Source organism: Bubalus kerabau, chromosome 3 (assembly GCF_029407905.1).
Source record: "Bubalus kerabau isolate K-KA32 ecotype Philippines breed swamp buffalo chromosome 3, PCC_UOA_SB_1v2, whole genome shotgun sequence".
NCBI classification, from domain to species: domain Eukaryota; kingdom Metazoa; phylum Chordata; class Mammalia; order Artiodactyla; family Bovidae; genus Bubalus; species Bubalus kerabau.
Window position 1 is genome coordinate 148,988,369 of NC_073626.1, and position 25,231 is coordinate 149,013,599.

Below are 25,231 nucleotides of genomic sequence, written 5' to 3' on the forward strand. Positions count from 1 at the left end.
AGGCACTTACATTGACATTTGGAAGAGTCATTGGCTGCTGTGTGGAGGAAGAATTGGAAAAAGGAGAGGCTTGAGTTGGGCAAACCAGTTAGGAAATAATTGTAATAGGTCAGACTATACTCAGATATTACCAATGGCTAGAGAAGAGAGAGATTGCTTGGAGAACTATATCAAGATAGAATTGACACTGTAAAGAATAAGATCCTTTAATAATTAATATGACAAATATAACTGGAACACATTTAGAACTCTTGAGCATTAGAGGTTTACCTGTTGTAGATCTGTTAGTAGGTTTCTCAAAACCCTTCGAGTCATGCATGCTCCCAAATCATGACCTCCCCTGTTATTTTCTGCATAGAGCTGAAAAAGAGCTAGACATATAAGGGGGAAGAGAAACCTTTAATTGAATACTTGCATATATCTTTGAAGAGTATGTGCTTTGAATCCTAAACACTTAATTTGTGGGTCTAAAGGGGGAAAGAGGAGAAAGTTATAATTCTTAATTATCTGCTTGCTATTTTGAAAGCTTCCCAAACTAAGTAACTTGAAAAGTAGTGAAGAGCCACTCACATTTCTAATTTTTGATAATTGAGCACATTGATGACAAACACCATGAGTTTGATGAATGGTGATGGGAGTAGGGACTGCTTTAAGAGAATAAGAACTACTGGTGTCTGAATAATCTCTATACAAATAAATATCAAGGATAACCAAATTATGAATAGTTAGAACACATAGATCAACATTTTGGAAAATTCTGAGTTTTGCTGGGTACATGCTGAACCAGAGCTGTGTGGTAGTGGGGATACAGGAGTGAGTGAAGAAGGTCACGTGTTGGAGAGGTCTGGCGGTCACCACACTTCAGACACTCTAAACCCCTACTTACATTACCTCTGTATTTTGTAAGAGGACTGTCCCCTGAGAGGGTGATCAGAGCAGCTGCTGCAGGTGCAAGCTTGATAAAACCTGTTCCTGTGCTGCATGGCAACAACAAAAAAAACAACAGAGGCAAGAATGGGAAAGGCAGGGTTATTCTTATAAAAACCATGACTATGAATGAACATTTCTGACATCATGTAACAAGTTCACGCTCTTCATGGTCTGTTTTCCCATATCTAGAATTTGACAGGACTAAGAATTGAATAGAAATATTTCATCCTTCATGATTTATTCATTCATGTGTTCAACAAATATTTACTGGGTGCTTTCTCGATGCAAAGCACTGCCCTAGGCACTGGGGATACAGAGGTGTGCCCTCTCTTCCTGGACCATGTGGTCTCATTGTCTTTAGGGTTCACAGGCCCAGAAAACAAACAACAGAGACACGGACCAAAGGGCAGGCAGAATGAGCAAATCTTTATGTTAAAAAAATCTGCTTCTTCTCAGGTCACTACCTAGAGCCTCATCACGCTGTGCCCACCAGCTATGCGTTAGGAAAGCTACAGAACAATGTATCAAAGGCAGGTGGGCTGTTAGAGGCAGGCATTGAATATATAAAGGACAGCCAAAAGCTTAAGCTTAAGGAGGCTGAAATCAAGAAAAAAAATCGCTTGAGAACATATTTATATATTATTTGCATGACAAAAAATAAACAATAAACTAGTAAGGAATTTGCCAAATGATTAAACTGTCCTTGTCTCTAGGATGCAGGCTTTGGGGGTGATATTGCTTCTTCCTTACTCTTTCCTGCACTTTCCAGATGTTTTATATTCACTGCGAGTTTTTAAAAGTCCATTCTACAAGATGAAGCCAACTGGGTCAAGACCACATAAGATAAACACAGCTGAAGTGGAACAAAAAAGTGATAAACTTGAGTTCAGTGAAACACACACATACACTCACATACACACAACTCCACTGACTCCGGAGCATGTATAATCAAGCCTTTGACAAGGTGGAAATGTTTATGTACCTTCCCTCTCCAAGTCATATGTTGAAATCCTAGCTCCCAGTGAGAGACTATTTAGAGGTAGGATTTGGGGAGATAACTAGGTCACAAAGGTGGAACTCTCATGAACTAGATTACTGTTACTATAAAAGAGGCCCGAGAAAGTTCTTTCACTGTCTTCCACCATGTGAAGACACAGCCAGAAGATGGATCTCTGAGTGCCTGGAAGTGGTTTCTCACCAGACCCAAGTGTCTTCAGCTGCCTTTGATCTTGGACTTCCTAGCCTCCAGAACTGTGAGAAACAGATGTCTGTTAAGTCACCTGGTCTATGGTATTTTTGTACAGCAACCCAAACAGACTAAGACAAGAAGTTAGCCATTTATGCACAGGTTATTCAACCTTATCCCACAAACAGAAACTGATAAATGGTTATAAAGAAATAAACAAAGAAATAAATTACTGGGGACTCATGTTGGGAAAGATTGAAGGCAAGAGGAGAAGGGAGTGAAAGAGGATGAGATGGTTGGATGGCATCACTGACTCAATGGACATCAATTCAAGCAAGTTCCAGGAGATAATGAAAGACAGGGAAGCCTGGCATGCTGCAGTTCATGGGGTTGCAAAGTGTCAGACACGACTTAGCAACTGGACAAGAAAAAGTGTAATTTTCAGTATAAAGCTCAACATTCAGAAAACGAAGATCATGGCATCCGGTCCCATCACTTCATGGGAAATAGATGGGGAAACAGTGGAAACAGTGTCAGACTTTATTTTTTGGGGGTCCAAAATCACTGCAGATGGTGACTGCAGCCATGAAATTAAAAGACACTTACTCCTTGGAAGGAAAGTTATGACCAACCTAGATAGCATATTGAAAAGCAGAGACATTACTTTGCCAACAAAGGTCCGTCTAGTCAAGGCTATGGTTTTTCCTGTGGTCATGTATGGATATGAGAGTTGGACTGTGAAGAAGGCTGAGTGCCGAAGAATTGATGCCTTTGAACCGTGGTGTTGGAGAAGACTCTTGAGAGTCCCTTGCACTGCAAGGAGATCCAACCAGTCCATTCTGAAGGAGATCAGCCCTGGGATTTCTTTGGAAGGAATGATGCTAAAGCTGAAACTCCAGTACTTTGGCCACCTCATGCGAAGAGTTGACTCATTGGAAAAGACTCTGATGCTGGGAGGGATTGGGGGCAGGAGGAGAAGGGGACGACAGAGGATGAGATGGCTGGATGGCATCACTGACTCAATGGACGTGAGTCTGAGTGAACTCCGGGAGTTGGTGATGGACAGGGAGGCCTGGTGTGCTGCGATTCACGGGGTTGCGAAGAGTCGGACACGACTGAGCGACTGAACTGAACTGAACTGAACTGATAGATGTGTAATTGCCCTAGAAAAAGGTGTGCATGCTTCTCTAGAGTGGAAATGAAGTTTGTATGAAAATGTGGATTTTCCTTCTTGCTTTGCATGAGTCATTTATGTTAGTGAGGTTGATAAGCATGTACTTCTTTGTTCCCCTTCTGAATTAGTAATACATTTGAGGAAAACAAACAAAGCAGCTTTCTTAGACCTCAAACCCTGAGCAAATATTAGACATCCTCAGTTGGTCAATGACCAGAGGCAACTGCATACCCTCTATTAGGTCACAGCTTGATCTCTTCATCCTCACCTGTCATACATTGTAGTGAGAAGGCTCAGAGTGAGTTCTGAAGCCCTGGGGTGCATTTGTCCTGGTTTTTCCACTCTGACTTTCTGGAACATCTCCTGCAGAGCCTGAAAAAGCTGCTGAACGGAGAGGGTGCTTTCTCCTGCCTCCCAGAGACTCTGATGTCGTAGGACATGCTGAATCAGAGAACTGCCAATCAAGTCCACTGCAGAAAGCAAAGGAAACACTGCATCATCTGTGATGGGAACAAAAGGCTTCAAAAAAGTAAACATCATCTAGTCTATAAGACATTTTTTTAATGGCAGCTATTTTTTAAGGGAGTTACATATGACCACAATTTGGATACAGTGTTTTAGTTGCTTAGTTGTGTCCGACTCTTTGTCACCCTGTGGACTAAGCCTGCCACACTCCTCCCTCAATGGGATTCTCCAGGCAAGAATACTGGAATGCGTTTCCTTCTCCAGGAGATCTTCTCGACCCAGGGATTGAACCTGGGTTTCCTACACTGCAGGCAGATTCTTCACCATCTAAGCCACCATCTTGTACATAATTCAGGCATTCCTATTCTGACAGTTGATTTGATTTTGGAAAAGTGCGTTTGTTAGTGAAGGAAAGTTAGAACATTATTCCCAGTATAACCTCTAAGATGTGTCTTTAAAGTAGGAAATTAAAAGGTAAAGAAGTGAAAAACTTGAAAACAGCTTTCTGAGGAAATAGAATACTGGTGAAAAGTTGGGAAAAACATTTTTTATACTCTTTATTAAGTCGATTGAGCAAATTCACCATGCATGTTTACATAACTTTTTTTCCTGGTGCATAGCCTAGCTCAAGAAGGAATATTGTATGTTAAAACACAATTGCCTTACTTTAAAAGCCCAGTGATCTTTATAAGAGAACAGTTGCTGAATTATCAGACTCTTTAGGTCTCACCCTTGCCTTAGTAATATTTATTTTTTTGATCTTGGTCCTGTCAGTATTACTATCCTGGAAGGCACTTAATAAAACCAAAGTTGCTTACAAAAAGATAATGGTTTATTTCTTACACATCTTTTTTATCACATTCTCCTAAAAATGTTACAAGGCAATGAAGATAAGGGAGAATGAAATAGAACCAACCCTATGGTTTCTTGCAGATGGAGAATGACAGACAAAATGAATAAACACCCACTCGTGCCATCTGAGAGATGGGGATGTCAGTGGCACCAAGAGCTGCTGGCATTTAAAATGCTTCAGCTTGTGCAGTGATAAACTCCGCGTTTCTGTCTACTTCATAAATCAACCTCACAGATGAGAAGTCTAGCAAATATAATAAAATTTTTTATTTGTTCTCTGATACCACTTTTAAGGGGAGAGTCTAAGGAAGTGAGGGGGTAGGTTTGGGGATGTGATTTTAATAAAAACCTGGCTGCAGGTGGTGGAGGCTGCAAACTCTTTTATCATTATTCAATCGCAAAACCTATCACCTCGGCCTGGCGTGCTGTACACAAGATGCTGTGTCTTCTGCTGAGAGTTCTATACTACAGCAAAACAGATAATAGTGGTGTCCATTAATCTCACCATCAGATTTGTGTAGCAATGCTCTCTAGCTCCCCAGATCCTGCTGCCTGGAGCTCATGATATGCTTTATCTTGGTGTCTGAGACTTTTCTTTTTGTTTTCCAATTTTTGTGTGGCTATCTTCTATAGGTAGAAATTTCCAACTTCTCTCTGTGTGTACTGTTACTATTTCCCATGAGTATTATTTATATTCACTGTTTTTGATGCCAGGTATAATAAAAGTTCAAAAAGGTACATCCTCAAATTACATTGCATCAATTACAGGCATTAATGATGAAGGCTCATATAACATCGGCTGCTAACTATCTTTACTAGGAGACATTCTCCAGGAAAACAGTATAATTGAGGATGAATTTTTTTGAGTGTATTGTTTTTTTGTGAATTTCTGGAATTAGTGATTTGTCTATATCCATGAATAAAAAATTTTTAGGCCAAGAATCCTTTCTTCAAAGGGATTCTTTCACATAAGTGCAGTATGAAAGATAGAGAAAAACAGAATTGTCCTGGTGCAGGAACAACTTTTGGGTTGTCTTTTGGATTTTCTTGGCTTGCCTGTACTTCCTTTTCCTGCTTTGCTGACCCTTTCTTATCCTACTTCACACCCATGTCTACCCTGTGAAGCAATTTGGAAACCACTAGTCTATCTAACCTATTAGGCAGAAAGTAATAGATAAAAAAATTTCAACCTTTATATACACATGTGTGTATATATATATATATGTTAAAAATTTCATTTAGATCTACTGTAATAAATGTCATAAATCATTTCACATGATGTTTAAATGCTATATAAAACTTAGTAGAAATCAATAATTTAGATATGCTGAATGCCTATTGTTTTTCATAGTCAGGACCCAAGTCATTTTGTTTTGGAGAATTCTTACAGGATAAACATATTACTATATTTTACCATATTTTGCCTAGTTATAACCATATAGGAGAAAAAACAGTGGCATTCAATCAGATAAAATTTAATGCAAAAGAGCAGTTCAGAAAATTCTCAAGAAATTTTTAAACTTTATGGCCTGAGGATTATTCATCAAAACTTACTTTTGCAGGTTCAGAAAGAGATAGGGGGAACAGCTTAAAAATGCAAATTTTCAGTGGTAGGGGGAATTTAGAAATGTTTGTATTTGAATCTACAAGTTAGATTAAACTAACTTATTTTGTGATTTTATTTTGCATCAGTAATGGTATCCTGAAAAATAAACAAACAAACAAAAAATAATAATTCCAGAAACAAAGTAGGAAAAATTTTTTAAGAATTAAAATTCTCGTCCATAAACGATTAGCAAAGCTGCATGTGGACTGAGTACACAGGAGTATCTTACCCACTTCATCTTCTCTGTTACAAGTAGGGTACATGCACAGGTCCAACCTTCTGGATTCAGCAGTCACTCACATGGGGGAGTTTTCGGTTCTCTGTGCATTTTACTTTATGCGGTAGGGTCAGGTTATTTCAATGTCTCAAGAAAGCCTGTACTTACATTGACACAGGGTTTGCACTGATTGTAATTTGAAGGCTGTTCTATAAGTGGAATTCTCAATACTATTAAGAGCATCTGTAAAGAAAACATGAAATATCATAGATAAAGGACTCTCCCATTAGATAAATCTTGTAAGGAAATCTGAGCAAGCACGTTATGCTGCTTAGTCAGTAAGTCATATCTGACTCTTTGTGGACTGCACCCCCTGTCCCCCAGGCTCCTGTGTTCATGGAATTTTCCCAGACAAGGATACTGGAATGGGTTGCCATTTTCTTTTACAGGGCATCTTTCCTACCCAGGAATTGAACTCATATCTCCTGCATTGGAAGGCAGATTCTTTACCACTGAGCCACCTGGAAAGCCAAGAAAGCCAAGTAGCCTTACTTTATTTTGCAGGTGAGGAAAGTCTAGTACTAGTACCAAGTCGCTTTAGTCATGTCCGACTCTTTGCGACCCTGTGGACTGTAGCCCACCAGGCTCCTCTGTCCATGGGATTCTCTAGGTGAGAATACTGGAGTGGGTTGCCATGCCCTCCTCCAGGGGATTTTCCCCACCCAGAGATTGAACTCATGTCTTCTGCAGCTCCTGCATTACAGGCAGATTCTTTAGCGCTGAGCCATCAGGGAGGCCCATTGCTCTTTCCTACCTGGGAGCAAATAATAACGTACTACAGTGTCCTTGAATTCTCTGGTGGTCCAGTGGTTATGGCTCTGTGCTTTCACTGCCGATGGCCCAGGTTCGATTCCAGGTCAGGGAACTAAGATCCCACAAGTTATGAAAGAAGAGAAAGAAAGTGAAATCGCTTAGTTGTGTCTGACTCTTTGCGACCCCATGGACAGTAGTACACCAGGCTCCTCCATCCATGGAATTTTCCAGGCAAGAGTACTGGAGTGGGTTGCCATTTCCTTCTCCAATAAGTTATGAGGTGTGGTCAAAAAAAAAAAAAAAAAAAAAAGGTTTCCCAGGTGGTGCTAGCGGTAAAGAACCCTCCTGCCAATGCAAGAGAAATAAGAGACATGGATTCGATTCCTGGGTCAGGAAGATCCCCTGGAAAAGGGCATGGCAACCCACTCCAGTATGCTTGCCTGGGAAATCCCAAGGACAGAGGAGCCTAGTAGGCTATAGTCCATAGGGTCAATTTAGCGACATAAACAGCAGAGGTAAACAGATAGACGTAAACTATCCTAGCCTGCAGGTGGCACTAGAGAGCATCCTTTGAGCCCCCTACACTAAGTAAGCAGTCCCCCAACGAGGACTCCTCTATGAAGCTATCCGCTTTTTATATAAAAACAAAATGACCGTGCGTAACAAAACAATAAGACAAAAAACTATCTGTAGAATATAAATTGTTAACATATTCTACTCATATGTACACACATATTAATGCATCTATGAAAATGACTGAAAACCTATCCATCCCTTCATTTAGCAGATTTTTATCAAGTTCTTGCTATATGACCCTGGCAGGAGTCCAGGCTCTTGAAATCCAGCAGTTAACATAATAGATAAAAATTCTTGCCCCGAGGAGCTTAATTGCTAGTGGCATTCATCAAAATTGTTAACAGTGTATATCTTTGAGTGCTAGAATTCTTGGTTATTTTCTTCCTACTTGTCAATATTACCTAAATTTTTGGTGAAGAGCACATGTTACTTTTATAATCAGAAAAGAATTATTAATATACCTTCTTTTACCACCACCAACATCACTACAGTAGTGGCTAGCATTTCTGAGCACTTACCAGGCACTGAGTATGTGTTTACCCCTTTCACAGTGTGGAGAAGACAAAGTGCTGGAGCCATATCTAGGTCCATTCTTTCCTTTTTCCTTTGGGGAAACTAGTTTACTTTTATCTTCAGTGTCTTCATCAGATTAATAGGGATCACATTACACTCCTCCTAGGGTATTTGCATGATTTAAATAAGAAAATAGAGATAATTATCTCTCTTCCTTCTGCTAAGGACCTACAATTTAATTTGTTCCACTGATCTTTCAAGTTGGATTTTTGTTTAAGAGACATGTAACAATCTAAAAATAGAACTTTTGATTGGTTAAGACTGAAATGATTAGTCTTCATTTCTAGAAAAAGGAAAATCTAAATGCCACTGACCACTGAACTCATATTATCTAGACTTAAAATTCTCAAATTTACAATAAGTAAATAAATAACCTACATAAACATGAAAAAAAGTTCTAGTTTAACCATTTAAACTGATTTCATGACCCAAAAATGGGTTGCAAGGCACACTTTGATGTTACAGGTGTTTGCTATTCTTTTAGATGATGCTGGTAGAAATGGTGGTGGTGGTGACCCATGAAAGCCCGTGATTACTCTTTCTCTGACCCAGCACTCCCACACTGCACAGCTGACCTCTTTCCCAGCCCGAGGCCTACTTTATCTTGTCTTATGCTCATTTCTCTCTAATGGCCAAACTTTGATGGGTTCTTCTTGCTTGAATCATCTGTGTCTTCAAAGGAATACATGATATATATTTGTTAAATGAATGTCTGAAGGAATAGTTGTAGAAAAAAAAAACCCATCACAAATTTAGAAAGTATCTCTCAAGTTTCTACTATGTGTGAAAGCTTGCTTATAGAGACGTCTGCAGTTAAGTCAGCATAAAATAGCTATTCATGTTGATGTATGACAAAACCAATACAATATTGTAAAGTGAAAAAAATTAATAATAATAAAAAATAAAAAAAGAACAGATATAACAAATAGGAAACAGTAAAAAAAATAGCTATTCATATTTATTTATTCATTAATTTGCCCCCTTTCATGCACACAAAACACCAAAGATTTGAGTGCCCATGAGGTCCCAGGTATTATGCTGGGTACTGAGGGCATTGCAGAAAATCAGGAGTTCCCAATGTCAAGGGAGAAGCAAAATATGTAGGTCTATAATAGGGCTTTAACAGGGGATGGAAAGAGCGAACATCAACATTTTAGGAGTCAGTGAATTAAAATGGCCTGAAACTGGTGAATTTAAATCAGATGACCATTATATCTCCTATTGTGGGCAGGAATCCCTTAGAAGAAATAGAGTAGCCATTAGTGTCAACAGAACAGTCTGAAATGCAGTACTTGGGTGCACTCTCAAAAATGACAGAATGATCTCTGTTCATTTCCAGGGCAAAGCATTTAATATCACAGTAATCCAAGCCTATGCCCCAACCAGTAATGCTGAAGAAGCTGAAGTTGAACAGTTCTATGAAGACCTACAAGACCTTCTAGAACTAACTCCAAAAAAAGATGTCCTTTTCATAATAGGGGACTGGAATGCAAAAGTAGGAAGTCAAGAAACACCTGGAATAACAGGCAAATTTGGCCTTGGAGTACAAAATGAAGCAGAACAAAGCCTAACAGAGTTTTGCCAAGAGAACGTACTGGTCATGGAAAATACCCTCTTCCAACAACACAAGAGAAGACTCTACACATGGACATCACCAGATGGTCAATGAGGAAATCAGATTGATTATATTCTTTGCACCCAAAGATGGAGAAGTTTTATACAGTCAGCAAAAACAAGACCAGGAGCTGACTGTGGCTCAGATCATAAACTCCTTATTGCCAAATTCAGACTTGAATTGAAGAAAGTAGGGAAAACCACTAGACCATTCAGGTATGACATAAATCAAATCCCTTACAATTATACAGTGGAAGTGACAAATAGATTCTAGGGATTAGATCTGATCTGTTCAGTTCAGTCGCTCAGTCGTGTCCGACTCTTTGTGACCCCATGAATTGCAGCATGCCAGGCCTCCCTGTCTATCACCAACTCCTGGAGTTTACCCAAACTCATGTCCATCGAGTTGGTGATGCCATCCAGCCATCTCATCCTCTGTCGTCCCTTTCTTCTCCTGCCCCCAGTCCTTGCCAGCATCGCTGTCTTTTCCAATGAGTCAACTCTTGCCATGAGGTAGCCAAAGTATTGGAGTTTCAGCTTCAGCATCAGTCCTTCCGATGAACACTCAGGACTGATCTCCTTTAGAATGGACTGGTTGGATCTCCTTGCAGTGCAAGGGACTCTCAAGAGTCTTCTCCAACACCACAGTTCAAAAGCATCAATTCTTTGATGCTCAACTGTCTTCACAGTTCAACTCTCATTCCATACATGACTACTGGAAAAACCATAGCCTTGACTCGACAGACCTTCGTTGGTAAAGTAACGTCTCTGATTTTGAATATGCTATCTAGGTTGGTCATAACTTTCCTTCCAAGTAGTAAGCGTCTTTTAATTTCATGGCTGCAATCACCATCTGCAGTGATTTTGGAGCCCCCAAAAATAAAGTCTGACACTGTTTCCACTGTTTCCCCATCTATTTGCCATGAAGTGATGGGACCAGATGCCATGATCTTCGTTTTCTGAATGTTGAGCTTTAAGCCAACTTTTTCACTCTCCTCTTTCACTTTCATCAAGAGGCTTTTTAGTGCCTCTTCACTTTCTGCCATAAGGGTGGTGTCATCTGCATTTCTGAGGTTATTGATATTTCTCCTGGCAATCTTGATTCCAGCTTTTGCTTCTTCCAGCCCAGCATTTCTCATGATGTACTCTGCATATAAGTTAAATAAGCAGGGTGACAATATACAGCCTTGACATACTCCTTTTCCTATTTGGAACCAGTCTGTTGTTCCATGTCCAGTTCTAACTGTTGCTTCCTGACCTGATAGACAGAGTGCCTAAAGAACTATGGACAGAGGTTCATGACATTGTACAGGAGGCAGTGATCAAGACCATCCCCAAGAATAAGAAATGCAAAAAAGGCAAAATGGTTGTCTGAGGAGGCCTTACAAATAGCTGAGAAAAGAAGAGAAGCTAAAGGCAAAGAAGAAAAAGAAAGATATACCCATTTGAATGCAGAGTTCCAAATAATAGCAAGGAGAGATAAGAAAGCCTTCCTCAGTGATCAATGCAAAGAAATAGAGGAAAACAATAGAATGGGAAAGACTAGAGATCTCTTCAGGAAAATTAGAGATACCAAGGGAACATTTCTTGCAAAGATGGGCTCAATAAAGCACAGAAATGGTATGGACCTAACAGAAGCAGAAGACATTAAGAAGAGGTGGCAAAAATACACAGAGGAACTATACAAAAAAGATCTTCATGACACAGATAACCATGATGATGTGATCACTCACCTAGAGCCAGACATCCTGGAATGCAAAGTCAAGTGGACCTTAGGAAGCATCACTATGAACAAAGCTAGTGGAGGTGATGGAATTCCAGTTGAGCTATTTCAAATCCTAAAAGATGATGCTGTTAAAGTGCTTCACTCAATATGCCAGCAAATTTGGAAAACTCAGCAGTGGTCACAGGAAAAGATCAGTTTTCATCCCAATTCCAAAGAAAGGCAATGACAAAGAAAGTTCAATTTACCACACAATTGCACTCATCTCACAAGCTTGTAAAGTACTGCTCAAAGTTCTCCAAGCCAGGCTTCAACAGTATGTGAACTGTGAACTTCTAGATGTTCAAGATGGATTTAGTAAAGGCAGAAGAACCAGAGATCAAATTGCCAACATCCATTCGATCATAGAAAAAGCAAGAGAGTTCCAGAAAAACATCTACTTCTACTTTATTGATTATGCCAAAGCCTTTGACTGGGTGGATCACAGTAAACTGTGGAAAATTCCTCAAGAGATGGGAATACCAGCCCACCTGACTTGCTTCCTGAGAAATCTGTATGCAGGTCAAGAAGCAACAGTTAGAACTGGACATGGAACAACAGACTGGTTCCAAATTGGGAAAACAGTATGTCAAGACTGTATATTGTCACCCTGCTTATTTAACTTATATGCTGAGTACATCATGCAAAATTCTGGGCTGGATGAAGCCCAAGCTAGTATCAAGATGGCTGGGAGAAATATCAATAACCTCAGATATGCAGATGACACCACCCTTATGGCAGAAAGTGAAGAAGAACTAAAGAGCCTCTTGATGAAAGTGAAAGAGGAGAGTTAAAAAGTTGACTTAAAACCCAACATTCAGAAAACTAAGATCATGGCATCTGGTCCCATCACTTCATGGCAAATAGATGGGGAAACAGTGGAAACAGTGACAAACTTTATTTTTTTGATCTGCAGATGGTGACTGCAGCCATGAAATTAAAAGATGCTTGCTCCTTGGAAGAAAAGCTATGACCACCTAGACAGCATATTAAAAAGCAGAGACATTACTTTGCCAACAAAGGTCCATCTAGTCAAAACTATGGTTTTTCCAGTAGTCATGTATGCACGTGAAAAGTTGGACTATAAAGAAAGCTGAGTACCAAGAATTGATGCTTTTGAACTGTGGTGTTGAAGACTCTTGAGAGTCCCTTGGACTGCAAGGAGATCCAACCAGTCCATCATAAAGGAAATCAGTCCTGAATATTCATTGGAAAGACTGATGCTGAAGCTGAAACTCCAATATTTTGACCACCTAATGCAAAGAACTGACTCATTTGAATAGACCCTGATGCTGGGAAAGATTGAAGGCAGTAGGAGAAGGGGACGACAGAGGATGAGATGGTTGGATGTCATCAGTGACTCAATGGACATGAGTTTCAGCAAGCTCTGGGAGTTGATGGTTAGGGAAGCCTGGCATGCTGCAGTCCGTGGGGTTGCAAAGAGTCGGACACAACTGAACTGAACTGAACTGATAATAGGCTAAACACGTAGGAATGCAGACAGATGATTTCTCAGGGGAGATGAAGTGAGAGCTGACTCTTGAAGGAGAAATAGGGAATTTTCAGGGCATTAAGTTGGGTGAAGGGTTTGGGGGAATGGTGTTTCCCAGGTCTAGGAAGAGCCGGTGCAAAGGCACAGGCGTATGAGGACCAAGGAGATCAGTATGGCTGGAACAGAGAGCTGGGGTAGTGAGGGCATGGGGTAGGTTGGTATGAGTTCATCAAAGAGCTTGCAGTTTTCTTGCAAACATGGGAATTTATTGATGTTGTTATTTAGTCATTAAGTCATGTGTCCCTGTGGACTGTAGGCTGCTCAGGTTCCTCTGTCCATGAAATTTCCCAGGCAAGAATACTGGAGTGGATTGCCATTTCCTTTCCAGGGGATCTTCCTTACCCAGGGATGGAACCCGCATCTCCTGCATTGGCAGGTAGATTCTTTACCACTGAGCCACCAGGGAAGTCCTTGTGGGGATTGATACAAACTTTATAAATCTCACTCCAGCAGTTGTGAAGAATGGATTACTGGTGAAACTAGAAATAAGAATTTATTTCAATGACTCAGGTCCAGATGATAGGATTGATCATGATTCAGCCACAAGGAAAATTTAATGAATTTCAAAAGCAGCAGAAATATTACAGAACTAGAGAAATGACATGTTCTCTGGCCCACAATGCAATAAAACTAGAAATAATCAATGAGAAGATTTTTTTTAATTGTCATTGTGAAACATATTTTAAACATTTTCTAAATGTCATGAGGTCAATTTAGAAATCAAAGTTGAAATTAAGCACTATCTAGGGGCTAAAAAGATGAAAAAAGAATGACTAAATATCAATATTATAAGTACCTAACCTGCAAAACCAGAATAGTAATAGAATTGGGGGGTGGGGAGGTGGTGGGAAATAGGAACTGGCTTTTTGGTAAGAAAAGTAAATTAAGCAAACAATTGACAAGAATAGAGAAGGAAAACATAGAAAACATTAGAAATGAGAAAATCTTTATATTTACAGTTACAGAGAATATTTTAAAATGGAAAAATGCTCTGTATAATTTTATATCAACAAATTTGAAAACATATATGAATAGAAAATAGACATCATCAAAATATACTAAAAATAGCTGAAAGATTAGTTACTACAGAAGATTTTTAAGGAGAAATAGTCTTCAAAAATAAACAACCATAAGAAGAGATGGTTTTGCAGGCAAATTCCTTTAAACTTTCAAGGGATAGAGGAATTACTTTTAATCAACTCTTCTGAAAACTGGAAACACTCAGAAAACTCCCCAGTTTATTTTAGGATACTGGCATAACTGAAATACTAATATCTGATAAAGATTTATTGAAAAAATTACACTGTTATAACTGAGAGAAAGTAGTTAAATTCTGAGTTGAAGCTTTGAAGGAAATTCGTGTAACTGGCTAAGGAAAATTGTCTAATATGGAATTGTTCCAGTATCAACTCAAAAGTCTAATGTCTCATCTAAATATCCCCTGAATCAGATATATTAAAAAATAAACATATATAAGATGAAAGCAAAGATAAAACATATTATCAAACATTTTCAAGAACATATTAAAAATTATGTTCCAGTATATAGAAAGATTTATTTTAGGAATTTAAAATTTGTTCAACAGTTGGTTTATATATTAAAAGAAGGGAAAAAAACTATTGAATCAGTGAATTCTCAGAATATATTGGTGAAATTCATCAGCCACTCTGATTTTTAAAAGCTGATCTTGATACATGATACATGGTACATGATCTCAGAAGAGAAGGAAACATACTTAAAATGTCAGAAATAAAAGGCAAATTTTAATAAATGTGATAGAAGATACCCCAGTTCAACTAGGAAAAAAATCGGCCCCCCCTCCCCCATGTCACCACTATGATCCAGTACTAGTCTGAAGCAGAGAAACAAACCACAGGGCATCAGGGCCAACTCTGTCCCCTCCAAATTGTGCCAGACAGGGCAGAATCTCTTGGCTAGATCTTGAAGGATAGCCCTCCAGAATGTCAGTATCAGTCCATTGGAGCTGGTATGTAATAATATAATAGGAATTTATTTGCTGTCCTTGTTTTGGAATTCTAATCTACAGAAACATAAAAATAAGAGCTATAAATTTCAGGAAGGAAGAGATTTATGGATGATCTCTATTTAGATAATTCATGATGATCATCTGCAAGTTGGCTGGATTTAGGACGATTGCTTGAGAATTAATAACTTCCTTTTATATCAGTGGTTTTCAAATATATCTTGCCTCAGATTGCTGATCTTACCCAGAGTCTGGAGGGCTTCTGGGAATTGCATTCTAATCTCAGATGATGCTTGTGCTTTCAGTCCTGGAACTATACTTTGAGGACCATTGTTTTAAACTAACAATAATTAGAACAGGTAATTTTAACATCCAAAAAAAGTCTAAAGTACATGAAACAATGTGCAAGACCTTATAAAGTTTTATTGAAAGACATTAAAGATAATATGAATACATGGAGACATCTATTTCCTCCATTCCTGGATATTCCTGGATAGGAATGTTCAATATCATAAAACTGTGAATTCTACCCCAAATGAATCTATAAACTTAAGCTAATGTAGTGGTTGGTGGTTTAGACCCTGTGTTGTGTTCAACTCTTATGACCTCAAGGGCTGTGGCCCCCCAGGCTCCTCAGTCCATGGGATTTCCCAGACAAGAATACTGGAGTGGGTTGCTATATCCTTCTCCAGGGGATTCTCCCAACTCGGGGAAGGAACCCAGATCTCCTCATTGAGGGCGGTCTCTTACATTGCAGGTAGATTCTTTACTGACTGAGTCACCAGGGAAGCCCAAAATTTAAGGCAGTTCCAACCCCTATTCCAACTATTATTTGGAACTTGACAAAACAATATAAAATTAATCTGTCAGAATAAATGCAGTGTGTGTGTATGTCAGGAAAAGATAGGGTAAAGGAATAGGAAAGAATCAGAAATTGACCTATGTATACAAAGGGTTTTAGCATATGATAAAGATGATATTTTAACTCAATGAGAATCAACAACGTCCCTTTATATTGGAGGTTTATATCAGTGGTTTATACCAATGAGGAAATGAGTTTATTTAGTAAATAATGTTGGGACCATTGGATGTATAACTCTTTGGAAAAACATGATATAGGTACCTTAGTTCACATCATAAACAAAAATAACCCCAGAACATACTATAGAGTTAAACATGAATTTTTAAAGCTCTAAGACTATTAAAGGAAGAAATTTTTGGCGAGCTTGAGGTTGAAAGACTTTTTAAAGCATGATTGTAAGCCTAAATCCATGGTAATATGTCTATAATTTAGTATGGTCCTATTTTGTAAATAATAAAAAATAGAAAAGAAGAACCCAATAAACACAGTAGGGAAGGCTATCTATCAAACTTTATTTCTCTGGGGACAGGAGTACATTATGAGAGGGGTTTAATGTTGTACTTTCTGTAACATGATAGGGATCTGAATGGAGCTAGGGAGAGAAAATTGCAGGGAAATATGAGGCATAATTTGCTAGTGAAATTGACAGGGATTGGTGGCTGATTGGTTGTGGGAGGGAGATCAAGTGTAGGAAATAATGAGGGAGGAAAAAGTTTGCACATAGAGGTGGAAGGGGGGTTCATTTTTAACCTCTGAGTTTGAGGTTTCTGTAAGACATCTGAATGGAGATGTCCAGTAGGCAGCTGGAACCCCCTCTCAGACACTTGGGAATCCAGGAATGTGAAACCTGGACTTGGCCCTCGAGGCCGGAGCTTGGAATGCAGGGCATGGTCCTTGGACTGCAGAGCCTGGAACTAACGTGATCTGAATGATCAGGTATACATGTCGGTCAAGGTGTCTTTCTGAAAAGTCTTGGAGGTCAAGCAGAGGCCAGGTGAAAGGTAAGAGGTCAGAAACCGAGAATGCTGGACTAGAGCCAGAAGGTTCCACACAATGGGGAAAATAAGAAGCTTAAAGAGATTTCCTAGCATCAGGAATAGCCATGAGAACCTTTTAGAGTATTGCTGTCCAATAGGAGAAATACAATATGTGTCAAATATGTCAGCTTAAATTTTTAGCAGCTACATTTTAAGATGCAACAGGTGAGATTAATTTTAATGTATTTCATTTAATCTAATCTTTGCTTATTGGGTAAAGAATCTGCCTGCAATGCAGGAGATGCAGGAGACACCATTTTGATCCCTGGGTCAGAAATATCCCCTGGAGAAGGGAATGGCAACTTGCTTCAGTATTCTTGCCTGGAAAACACCATGGACAGAGGAGCCTGGTGGGCTACTGTCCAAAGGGTTGTAAAGAGTCAGATACGACTATCTATCTTGGGTTAGATAGATCTATCAAGTTATTATTTAACATGTAACCAACATGCTGATGCTGAAACTCCAGTACTTTGGCCACTTGATGAGAAGAACTGACCATTGGAAAAGACCCTGATGCTGGGAAAGATTGAAGGCAGGAGGAGAAGGGGACAACAGAGGATGAGATGGCTGGATGACATCACTGACTCGATGGACATGAGTTTGAGCAAGCTCTGGGAGTTGGTGATGGACAGGGAAGCCTGGAGTACTACAGTGCATGGGGTCTCAAAGAGTCAGACACGACTGAGTGACTGACTGAACTGATGTAACCAACATAAAAATTATTAAGATATTTTCTATTGTTACTGTCTTTTTTATGCTTGTAGCACATCTCATTTTGGACTAACCATATTTCAAGAGATTGATAGCTACACATGGCTAGTGGTTACCAGACTGACAGCTCAGATTAGGAGAATACTGGCTGGGAGAGGAGAGCAGTTCAGGGTGCTGAGCAGGTGTCAATTTTGATTCTGTGTCTGGAGGTCAGGGTTGCTATTTGTGATGGGATAGAATTTAGGAGTCAGCAGTGCTGGCTTTGGGCAAAAGCATGTTCAACTATTAGGCTATCTAAGAAGAATGCTTTAAGTGAAGATACATTAGGCTAAGTAACAGTATGCCTGAGAAACATAATCACTTAAGTAACAGGAGGAAGAGAAACCCAAGAGGAAGGACTAGAAGGGAAAGCCAAAGAAACCAGCAGATCGTGATGGTTACAAAGGTCAAGGAAGGTGAGTTTCAGAAAGTAGAGACAAGTCAATGCTTCAGTACCTGGAAGCCACAAGGAGATCAACTATAGGCTAAAAAGTAACCTCTGTGTATGATTAACCTGACTATTGAAGGCTCCCTAAGAACAGTTTTATGGGAATGTGGGGGCCAAAATCAACTGCGCAGGGTTGTAAAAAGACAACTCTTTCAAGAGCCTTACTCTGAAGAGAGCCCAGATCTTGTTTTCAGAGGCAGGAGAGATTCCAGAATATGTGAATGGGTCAGAACAGGGAGTCAGGAGAGAGGATGAAGTTGAGGGTCCAAGAAGCGGGATCCAGGTGGTATTTCATACAGCAAAGTCTATGTATAGACTAATCATATAAGGGCACATACCTTAGCCATTCAGCATCCATTCATCTTTCTTCTGGTGAACAATCTCCCCCTAATCTTAGTCCATGAAATTCTAGTTGTGTTCATTCCAACGCTCCTATTTCCATGGGGAGCATGTGGCCTGGCCAATCTGATCAATGAGTGCATCGTTGCCCTCTGCAGACATGGGCACATAACCAAAATCAGGCAAGGAATGCACCAATGAAACTTGGATCAAGGACTCTTTGTGTGAATTACTTTTTTCTTCTTGAACTTGGAATCAGAGATTGAAGTGGTAGTTACTCTCTCGTCTGGGTGTATAGCTTGAGCGTGCAATCAGCACACAAAGAAGAGTAGAGATGAACTGGGAGACAGAGAAAAGTCACACCCTAGTGACTTTATCTAGGACCACAGCAAGCTAGTCCTCCCTTGAGTCATTAATATAAAAGGTAATAAGGCCTCTTTGAGCTATTTTCTCCCACAAGCAATTGAAATATAGCTAACTTTTACAATCCCTGAGGTAGAGGCAATGGTTGGGAGAAGATACATAGGTGAAGATACATAGCTCTGGGGAGAAGCTCATTCCCTGAGAGGAAGAAAAATATGGAGATGATGACGGCTAGGAAGAAGAGGGCATTCTAAGGGCTTCTGTTTTCTTTTTGAAGTGAGGAACAAATTCACTCAGAGTTAGGAGGAGATAGTGAGCAGAAAACTTGAGGAATGATGAAGATTTGAAATTGTTACAGCAGCCATTGAGAGAGGTGACCAGTCACACACTTTGGAAAGAACTGCCAAGCAATATGGCATCTCTAATATTTCCTGTGATGACAAATTTCAATTAAATAGACTTTACACCCTGATGCTTACTTGGAGGCAAGATTTCACATGCAAACAAGCTTTGAGTCCAGGACTGACTCGTATTGATTATGCTGAAGGGAAGACGCCTTGAGGAAAATAAAGCTATTTTCGAATTTATCATCAGCTGATTACCATAAAAACTCAGGCAATTGGGAGTAAATGGTCTGTGTGCTAGAGAAGTGTTTGTGACTAGAAACACAGTAGGCCCTAAACAAAACAAAACAAGGAATTATTGGGGGGAAAGAGGGAGATTTCATTGATTCAAAAACAGGTAGCAGGATAAATTATGGTGATTTTAATTCGTTTCTTGTTCTCACAGCAGTGGGATAATTAAGAGAATGAAAAGGCAATGTTTCCATGTCCATTTCTGTGTGTGTTCCAAGGCTTAAGTTCTCTTTACTCCTTACCATCTTTTAAGGGGCCAGTGCTTAGGGGGCCACCCCAAATTCAACCCACTCAGGCCTTAGTATGAAAGGCCCATCCAAGAATCAATGCCATCCATGCACAGGAGAGAATAAACACTACTACATCCATGCACAGGAGTAGAATCAACACTACTACAATTACATGGACTAAAATAAGGGGGATGTTGTTCTTCCATAACAAAATAGGTGCACTGCTTCACCAGAAGAAACTTGACTAGATGCAGGATGGTCAGAAGAGGCAGGTGCCTCTGAGAGGGACTTTTCTGTGGTAAATATCACCTGACTGGATCCCCCACAGCCTGAATCTCAACCTCTTCCTTTGTCCTGCCCCCTCAGCCCTAACCCATATACATCCAGACATTCTAGAATCTCCCTTGCCTTTGAAAACCAATCTTGATGTTAGTGTTGTTCTAGCTATGACTCTCTTTTCCCTGGGGTGGAAGAGATGCTAATACCTGGACAGGCAAGTGGGAGATGCCTAACTGGGGTTAAAATCTGTGGGCTGATTCCAGGGCTGCTCTTACTATTAGTAGCAGTTTTCTGGGTGGAGGGAATGACTGTATGGTGTAACCAGGGAGACCAGCCACTAGGCTTGGCAAGGATTTCTGCGTCCAGTCTTGACATGGAGTCCCATGTCTTCAAGTGGACCCCAAAGCCAAAGGCAAAGAGCAGGGTGAGTGGCAACCATGATGCCACTTCAGACCAGATGTTTTGAACACTTGAGACCAGATTTTCAGGATTAAAATCTGAGTTATTTCTGTTATGAGATGGCTGCTTCCCAAACAACTCAGTCTAAATTTCACACCAAGTGATAATGACTTGATTTTGGTTCAGAAAGTACTGTTTCAGGACTTCCCTGCTGGCCCAGTGGTTAAGACTCCATGATTCCAATGCGGGAGGCATAGGTTCAGTCCTTGATCAGGTAACTAAGATCCCACATGCTATGGGGTGAGGCCAAAAAGTAAAAAAACAAACAAGCAGCTGTTTCTTGCCCTTGAGTGTTGTGGCTTGAAGTCCTAACTGTTCCACCTGTTACATTGAGTGCTGGGCACTATTCTAAGCCACTCAAGGGTGTTATGGCACTGAACCAGGTCAGACCCACCCTTGAGGCCTTGGAGCACACCTCTGGCCTGTTTCTAAACATACACTGATTCAATGATCAATATACAATCATGAGTCCCGATCCAGGGAATGAAGTTGGTTTTCCTGTATTGCAGGCAAATTCTTTACTATATAAGCCACCAGGGAAACCCCAAAGACACCTACCTCTGGGGAATGTGAGCTGTGCCTAAAACTGTCATTAAACAAGATAACTTATTTTAAAACCCTCCATATTTTTAAAATTCTTTTTTGAACAAGTATAACCATATCAGAGACCTACAGTTTAACCCTTTTGTTGTTTACTATTTCCTGATGTTTTAAAAAGGCTTAGCTTTCAGTTACATGACTGAGCGACTTCCCTTTCACTTTTCACTTTCATGCATTGGAGAAGGATATGGCAACCCACTCCAGTGTTCTTGCCTGGAGAATCCCGGGGACAGGGGAGCCTGGTGGGCTTCCGTCTATGGGGTCGCACAGAGTCGGACACGACTAAAGCGACTTAGCAGCAGCAGCAGCTTTCAGTTAAGAGTCCGGTGTTAGAGAAAGGAAGAAATCACACCTCTCTGCTCCATGTCTGGAGAAGGAAAACACATGGAGAGTGGCCACCATAGTGTGGAAACGACTTATAAAAATGTAATGTACAACATTGGTTTTCCTTTTGGAAAGTGGCCAAATTTTGTGCCCTGATTCCTCTCAGATGCATCAAATGAACACAGAGAATCAGAAGACTAGAGTGTCTGCAGGCTCCCAGATGCTGCTCATGGTGGAAGAGTGATTCTATGGCTACTCTACCATCTGGCCCATCACACTCCTGTCAAATTATGTTTTGCAGTGTCATCTGATGAAGCTATGCAGCATAACATGGCAAGCTGTGATAGAGTACATGGGGAAAATGAATGAGCATCCCAGGTGATTCACCAGCAGTCCTGCTTCCTCAAGGCTTTTTTTTCTTCTTCTTCTTCTTCTTTTTTTTTTCTCCTGCTGGTAGGAGAAAACTCAAGAAAAGAAGAGAAATTGCTGGATGTATCAGACCCAAAGCTATAAACAAAATAACATGCAATGTTCAAAGAAATAATAACATAAGCTACATATGGTCTTGTTCATGGAAGCAATTTAACTGGGAAACAAGTTTTGCTTTAAACGACCCATATTTTTACTTAGCCGAATAAATATGTGTCATTTTCTACAGATACTAAGAATGGAATAAAAATTTCTTTTGGCAGTCCCTCATGTAGTTGGATGATCCAGAAAGAGACATTTTAGGCCGGTTGTCCTCCAAGTGTGGTCCTAGGTGGGCAGCATCAGCATGGCGTGGGAACTAGTTAGAAATGCACGTTCTCAGTCCCCACTCTGGATCTACTGAGTCACAAACCCTGGAGGTGGAGTCCAGTATTTGAACAAACCCTCCAGTGATTCTGGTGCAGACATACTAGATGTAAGAAAACCCCCTTAGGGAGAGAAAAGTGGGCTTTGAATACATTATCTACTGCTTTGTGTGAAGCTTAACTAGTATGAAGACCCAATTTTAGAAATCCAAAGATAATTGGAAATATTCAGAATGCTGTCTTAGATAAATAACTTAGGACAGTGCAGAATTTTATATAAAACAAGCCAAGTTAATCAGATTTTAGCCAGAGGAATAAGGCTGCTACTAGATCCTGAAATAAAACTATCATATGCCGATCGTGGGTCCACCCGGGCATTCAGAGATGCTGGAAGAAGAGGGAATCAGTTTTCCCCTGTCCATATATCAAATGTCAAATATTCATATAGTAACAGCTGTGAGCTTTTTTTCTCCCAACTTTGTTTTGAGATTTTTTTGTGGGGGGATGTGGACCATTTTTAAAGTCTTTATGGAGTTTGTTAACAATATTGCTTCTGTTTTATGTTTTGTTTTTTTGGCCATGAGGCATATAGGATCTTAGCTCCCCAACCAGGGATTGAACCCACACCCCCTGCTTTGGAAGGTGAAGTGTTAACCATTGGACGACCAGGGAAGTCTCTTTCCCAATTTTGGCCTCACATAGTACAGTAAACTTACCCCCAAACTAAAATACCTACAATGATGCCATTTAATAATAAAAAATGAAGACGTATATAAACGAGACAAGCTATTTTGTGTATTTGAATAGCAATTTAAAATACAATTACACTGAGATCAAGTCTTCATTAAATTATTTTTGGTGCTTTGGGGACCACAGACCAAATACTCAACATATAATGAATTTCTGTTTAGAAAAAGGGAAAAATCTTCTCTATCCCATCCCCAACAGTTTTTTTATCAGCCAGGCATTTGCCAAATATCACTCCTTTGCAACTCGGAAGTCTGAAAATACATCTGTGTTGTTTGCAAACTGTGCTCAGAAATTTAACAATAATACTTACCTTGTTTATCTGGGTCCATTTTAGGAATTTCCTGGAATGACAGTTGGGAAGAAGGTCCTTGTAACTGGAAACAAACCAATATTTTAAGCAGGAGGTTTTGAAGTGATCAAGTGGGATAGGAAGCAAAAAGACAACTAAGCAAAGTCCTTTTACCTGTGGCGCAATGACTACAAGGTGTTCAGACCCAAAATCTCCTGGAGGATGAAAAATAGGAAAGCAGGGAGAGGCTTTTTTTATGGGTCCCATCTCTAGGGATTTAGAGCTGTATCTCAGAAACTGGAAACAGATCCTTAAACTAATATGGTGAAGACTTAGAACTTTTTTTAAAACTGAGATATAATTGACATACAACATTATATTAATCCAAGGTATATAACATAATGATTTGATATATGTATATATTACGAAATGATCACCACAATAGGTTTAACTCTTTATCATACTCAGTTATACATTTCTTTTTTCTTGTGATGAGACCTTTTAAGGTCTATTCTCTTAGCAACTTTCAAAACAATACAATATTGTTAGCCATAGTCATCATGCTGTAGGCGAATACTTAGAACTTTTGAGACACTATAATTTTAAGAGTGGACTAGAATCTCACTTCAAAAAAGTAGAAATCTACTCGAATTTTGAAGGACAAAACTTGAAGCTCTCAATGCTTGAATTTCTAATAGCACTATATTAAATAAGTCTATACATTAAATATGTTAAAAATATTATCTACTTGAACATATTATTGCATGTATGTATGCATTTATGTACGTGTGTGTATATGGAGTATGTTTGCTTTCAACAAAAAGAATAAGTTATTTTATAATAAAACCTTAAGCAGTTCTAAGAGTAAGGCGTTTCTAAATATAAGCAGTTGAAAAATGTTTTAAAAAGTTATATGATAATTAGGCTTATAAAGGACTTCTCTTCTTCTAATGAGTGTATTAATTAAGGTACAAATTATTGGGCAGATAAGCAATACTTTACAGAGAGATACCAAAACAAAATTGATTTACATTATTTCTTTAAAAATATGATAGCAACAGTTATAATACCAGACTTGCCCCAAACCAGGAAAGTTCCAAATATAGTCAAGTAAGATTTGTTTTGAAAAGCCGTAGCAAGGGCCATCAGGCTAGAACTCTTTTGGTGTTTTCCTGAGCCCATTCTGAAGTCCTCAGGTAGGTGTAGAAGGGCCCAGCCTGCATCCTATCAACAATGCTCCTGGAAACCCAGTGTATCTGCCTCCATGCCAGGTCCTTACCTTCCTTAGTGTCCTTGGGGAATCAGTTTAGTCAAACATTCTGCAGTGGTTACTCAGCAGGTTCAGAAGGACAAGTTGAGTACTAACAGATTGCCAGACGTGGCGTTCCTATGGAGAGTCAATGTCCGGTTCTGACTGCCCAGCAATGACACAAGAAGCTGACGTTGAGGCTGCCCTGTTTTAAGGGCTCACAGAAGTGCATTCATTAGTAATAAAGATGATGAATAATTTAAGGCCACTCCTACATCTCTGTTTCAAAGGGCTATTTCGTATTGACTTCGTGTGTGTGGGGGACAAGTCAAACTTCTTCTGTGTGCTGTCCAGAGCAGGGTTACCATAGAGATTAGGAGACAGTAAGAATGGCCCCACATCCTGGGTAACAGCACCTTACTAACCATCCCACGTAATAAGAGTGACCTAGGAATAGAATCTAATTCATTTATTAGTTCTTTTAGGAATACAGAGATAGAGCTATGGATTTTTTAAGGT

At 39.6% G+C, this 25,231-nt stretch overlaps 2 protein-coding genes across 2 annotated transcripts in view; one reads left to right on the plus strand and one right to left on the minus strand.

The window, feature by feature from the left end:
- DYTN (dystrotelin) overlaps positions 1-8,398 on the minus strand; it is a 55,706-nt gene extending 47,308 nt beyond the window's left edge. The window contains 5 exon segments of the mRNA XM_055574453.1: positions 271-371; positions 892-977; positions 3,559-3,760; positions 6,599-6,673; positions 8,338-8,398. Coding sequence (XP_055430428.1) covers positions 271-371; positions 892-977; positions 3,559-3,760; positions 6,599-6,673; positions 8,338-8,398 — 525 coding nt within the window.
- Positions 8,399-21,982: 13,584 nt separating this feature from the next.
- FASTKD2 (FAST kinase domains 2) overlaps positions 21,983-25,231 on the plus strand; it is a 69,614-nt gene continuing 66,365 nt past the window's right edge. The window contains 1 exon segment of the mRNA XM_055573266.1: positions 21,983-21,988. Within this exon segment, the coding sequence (XP_055429241.1) occupies positions 21,983-21,988 (6 nt within the window).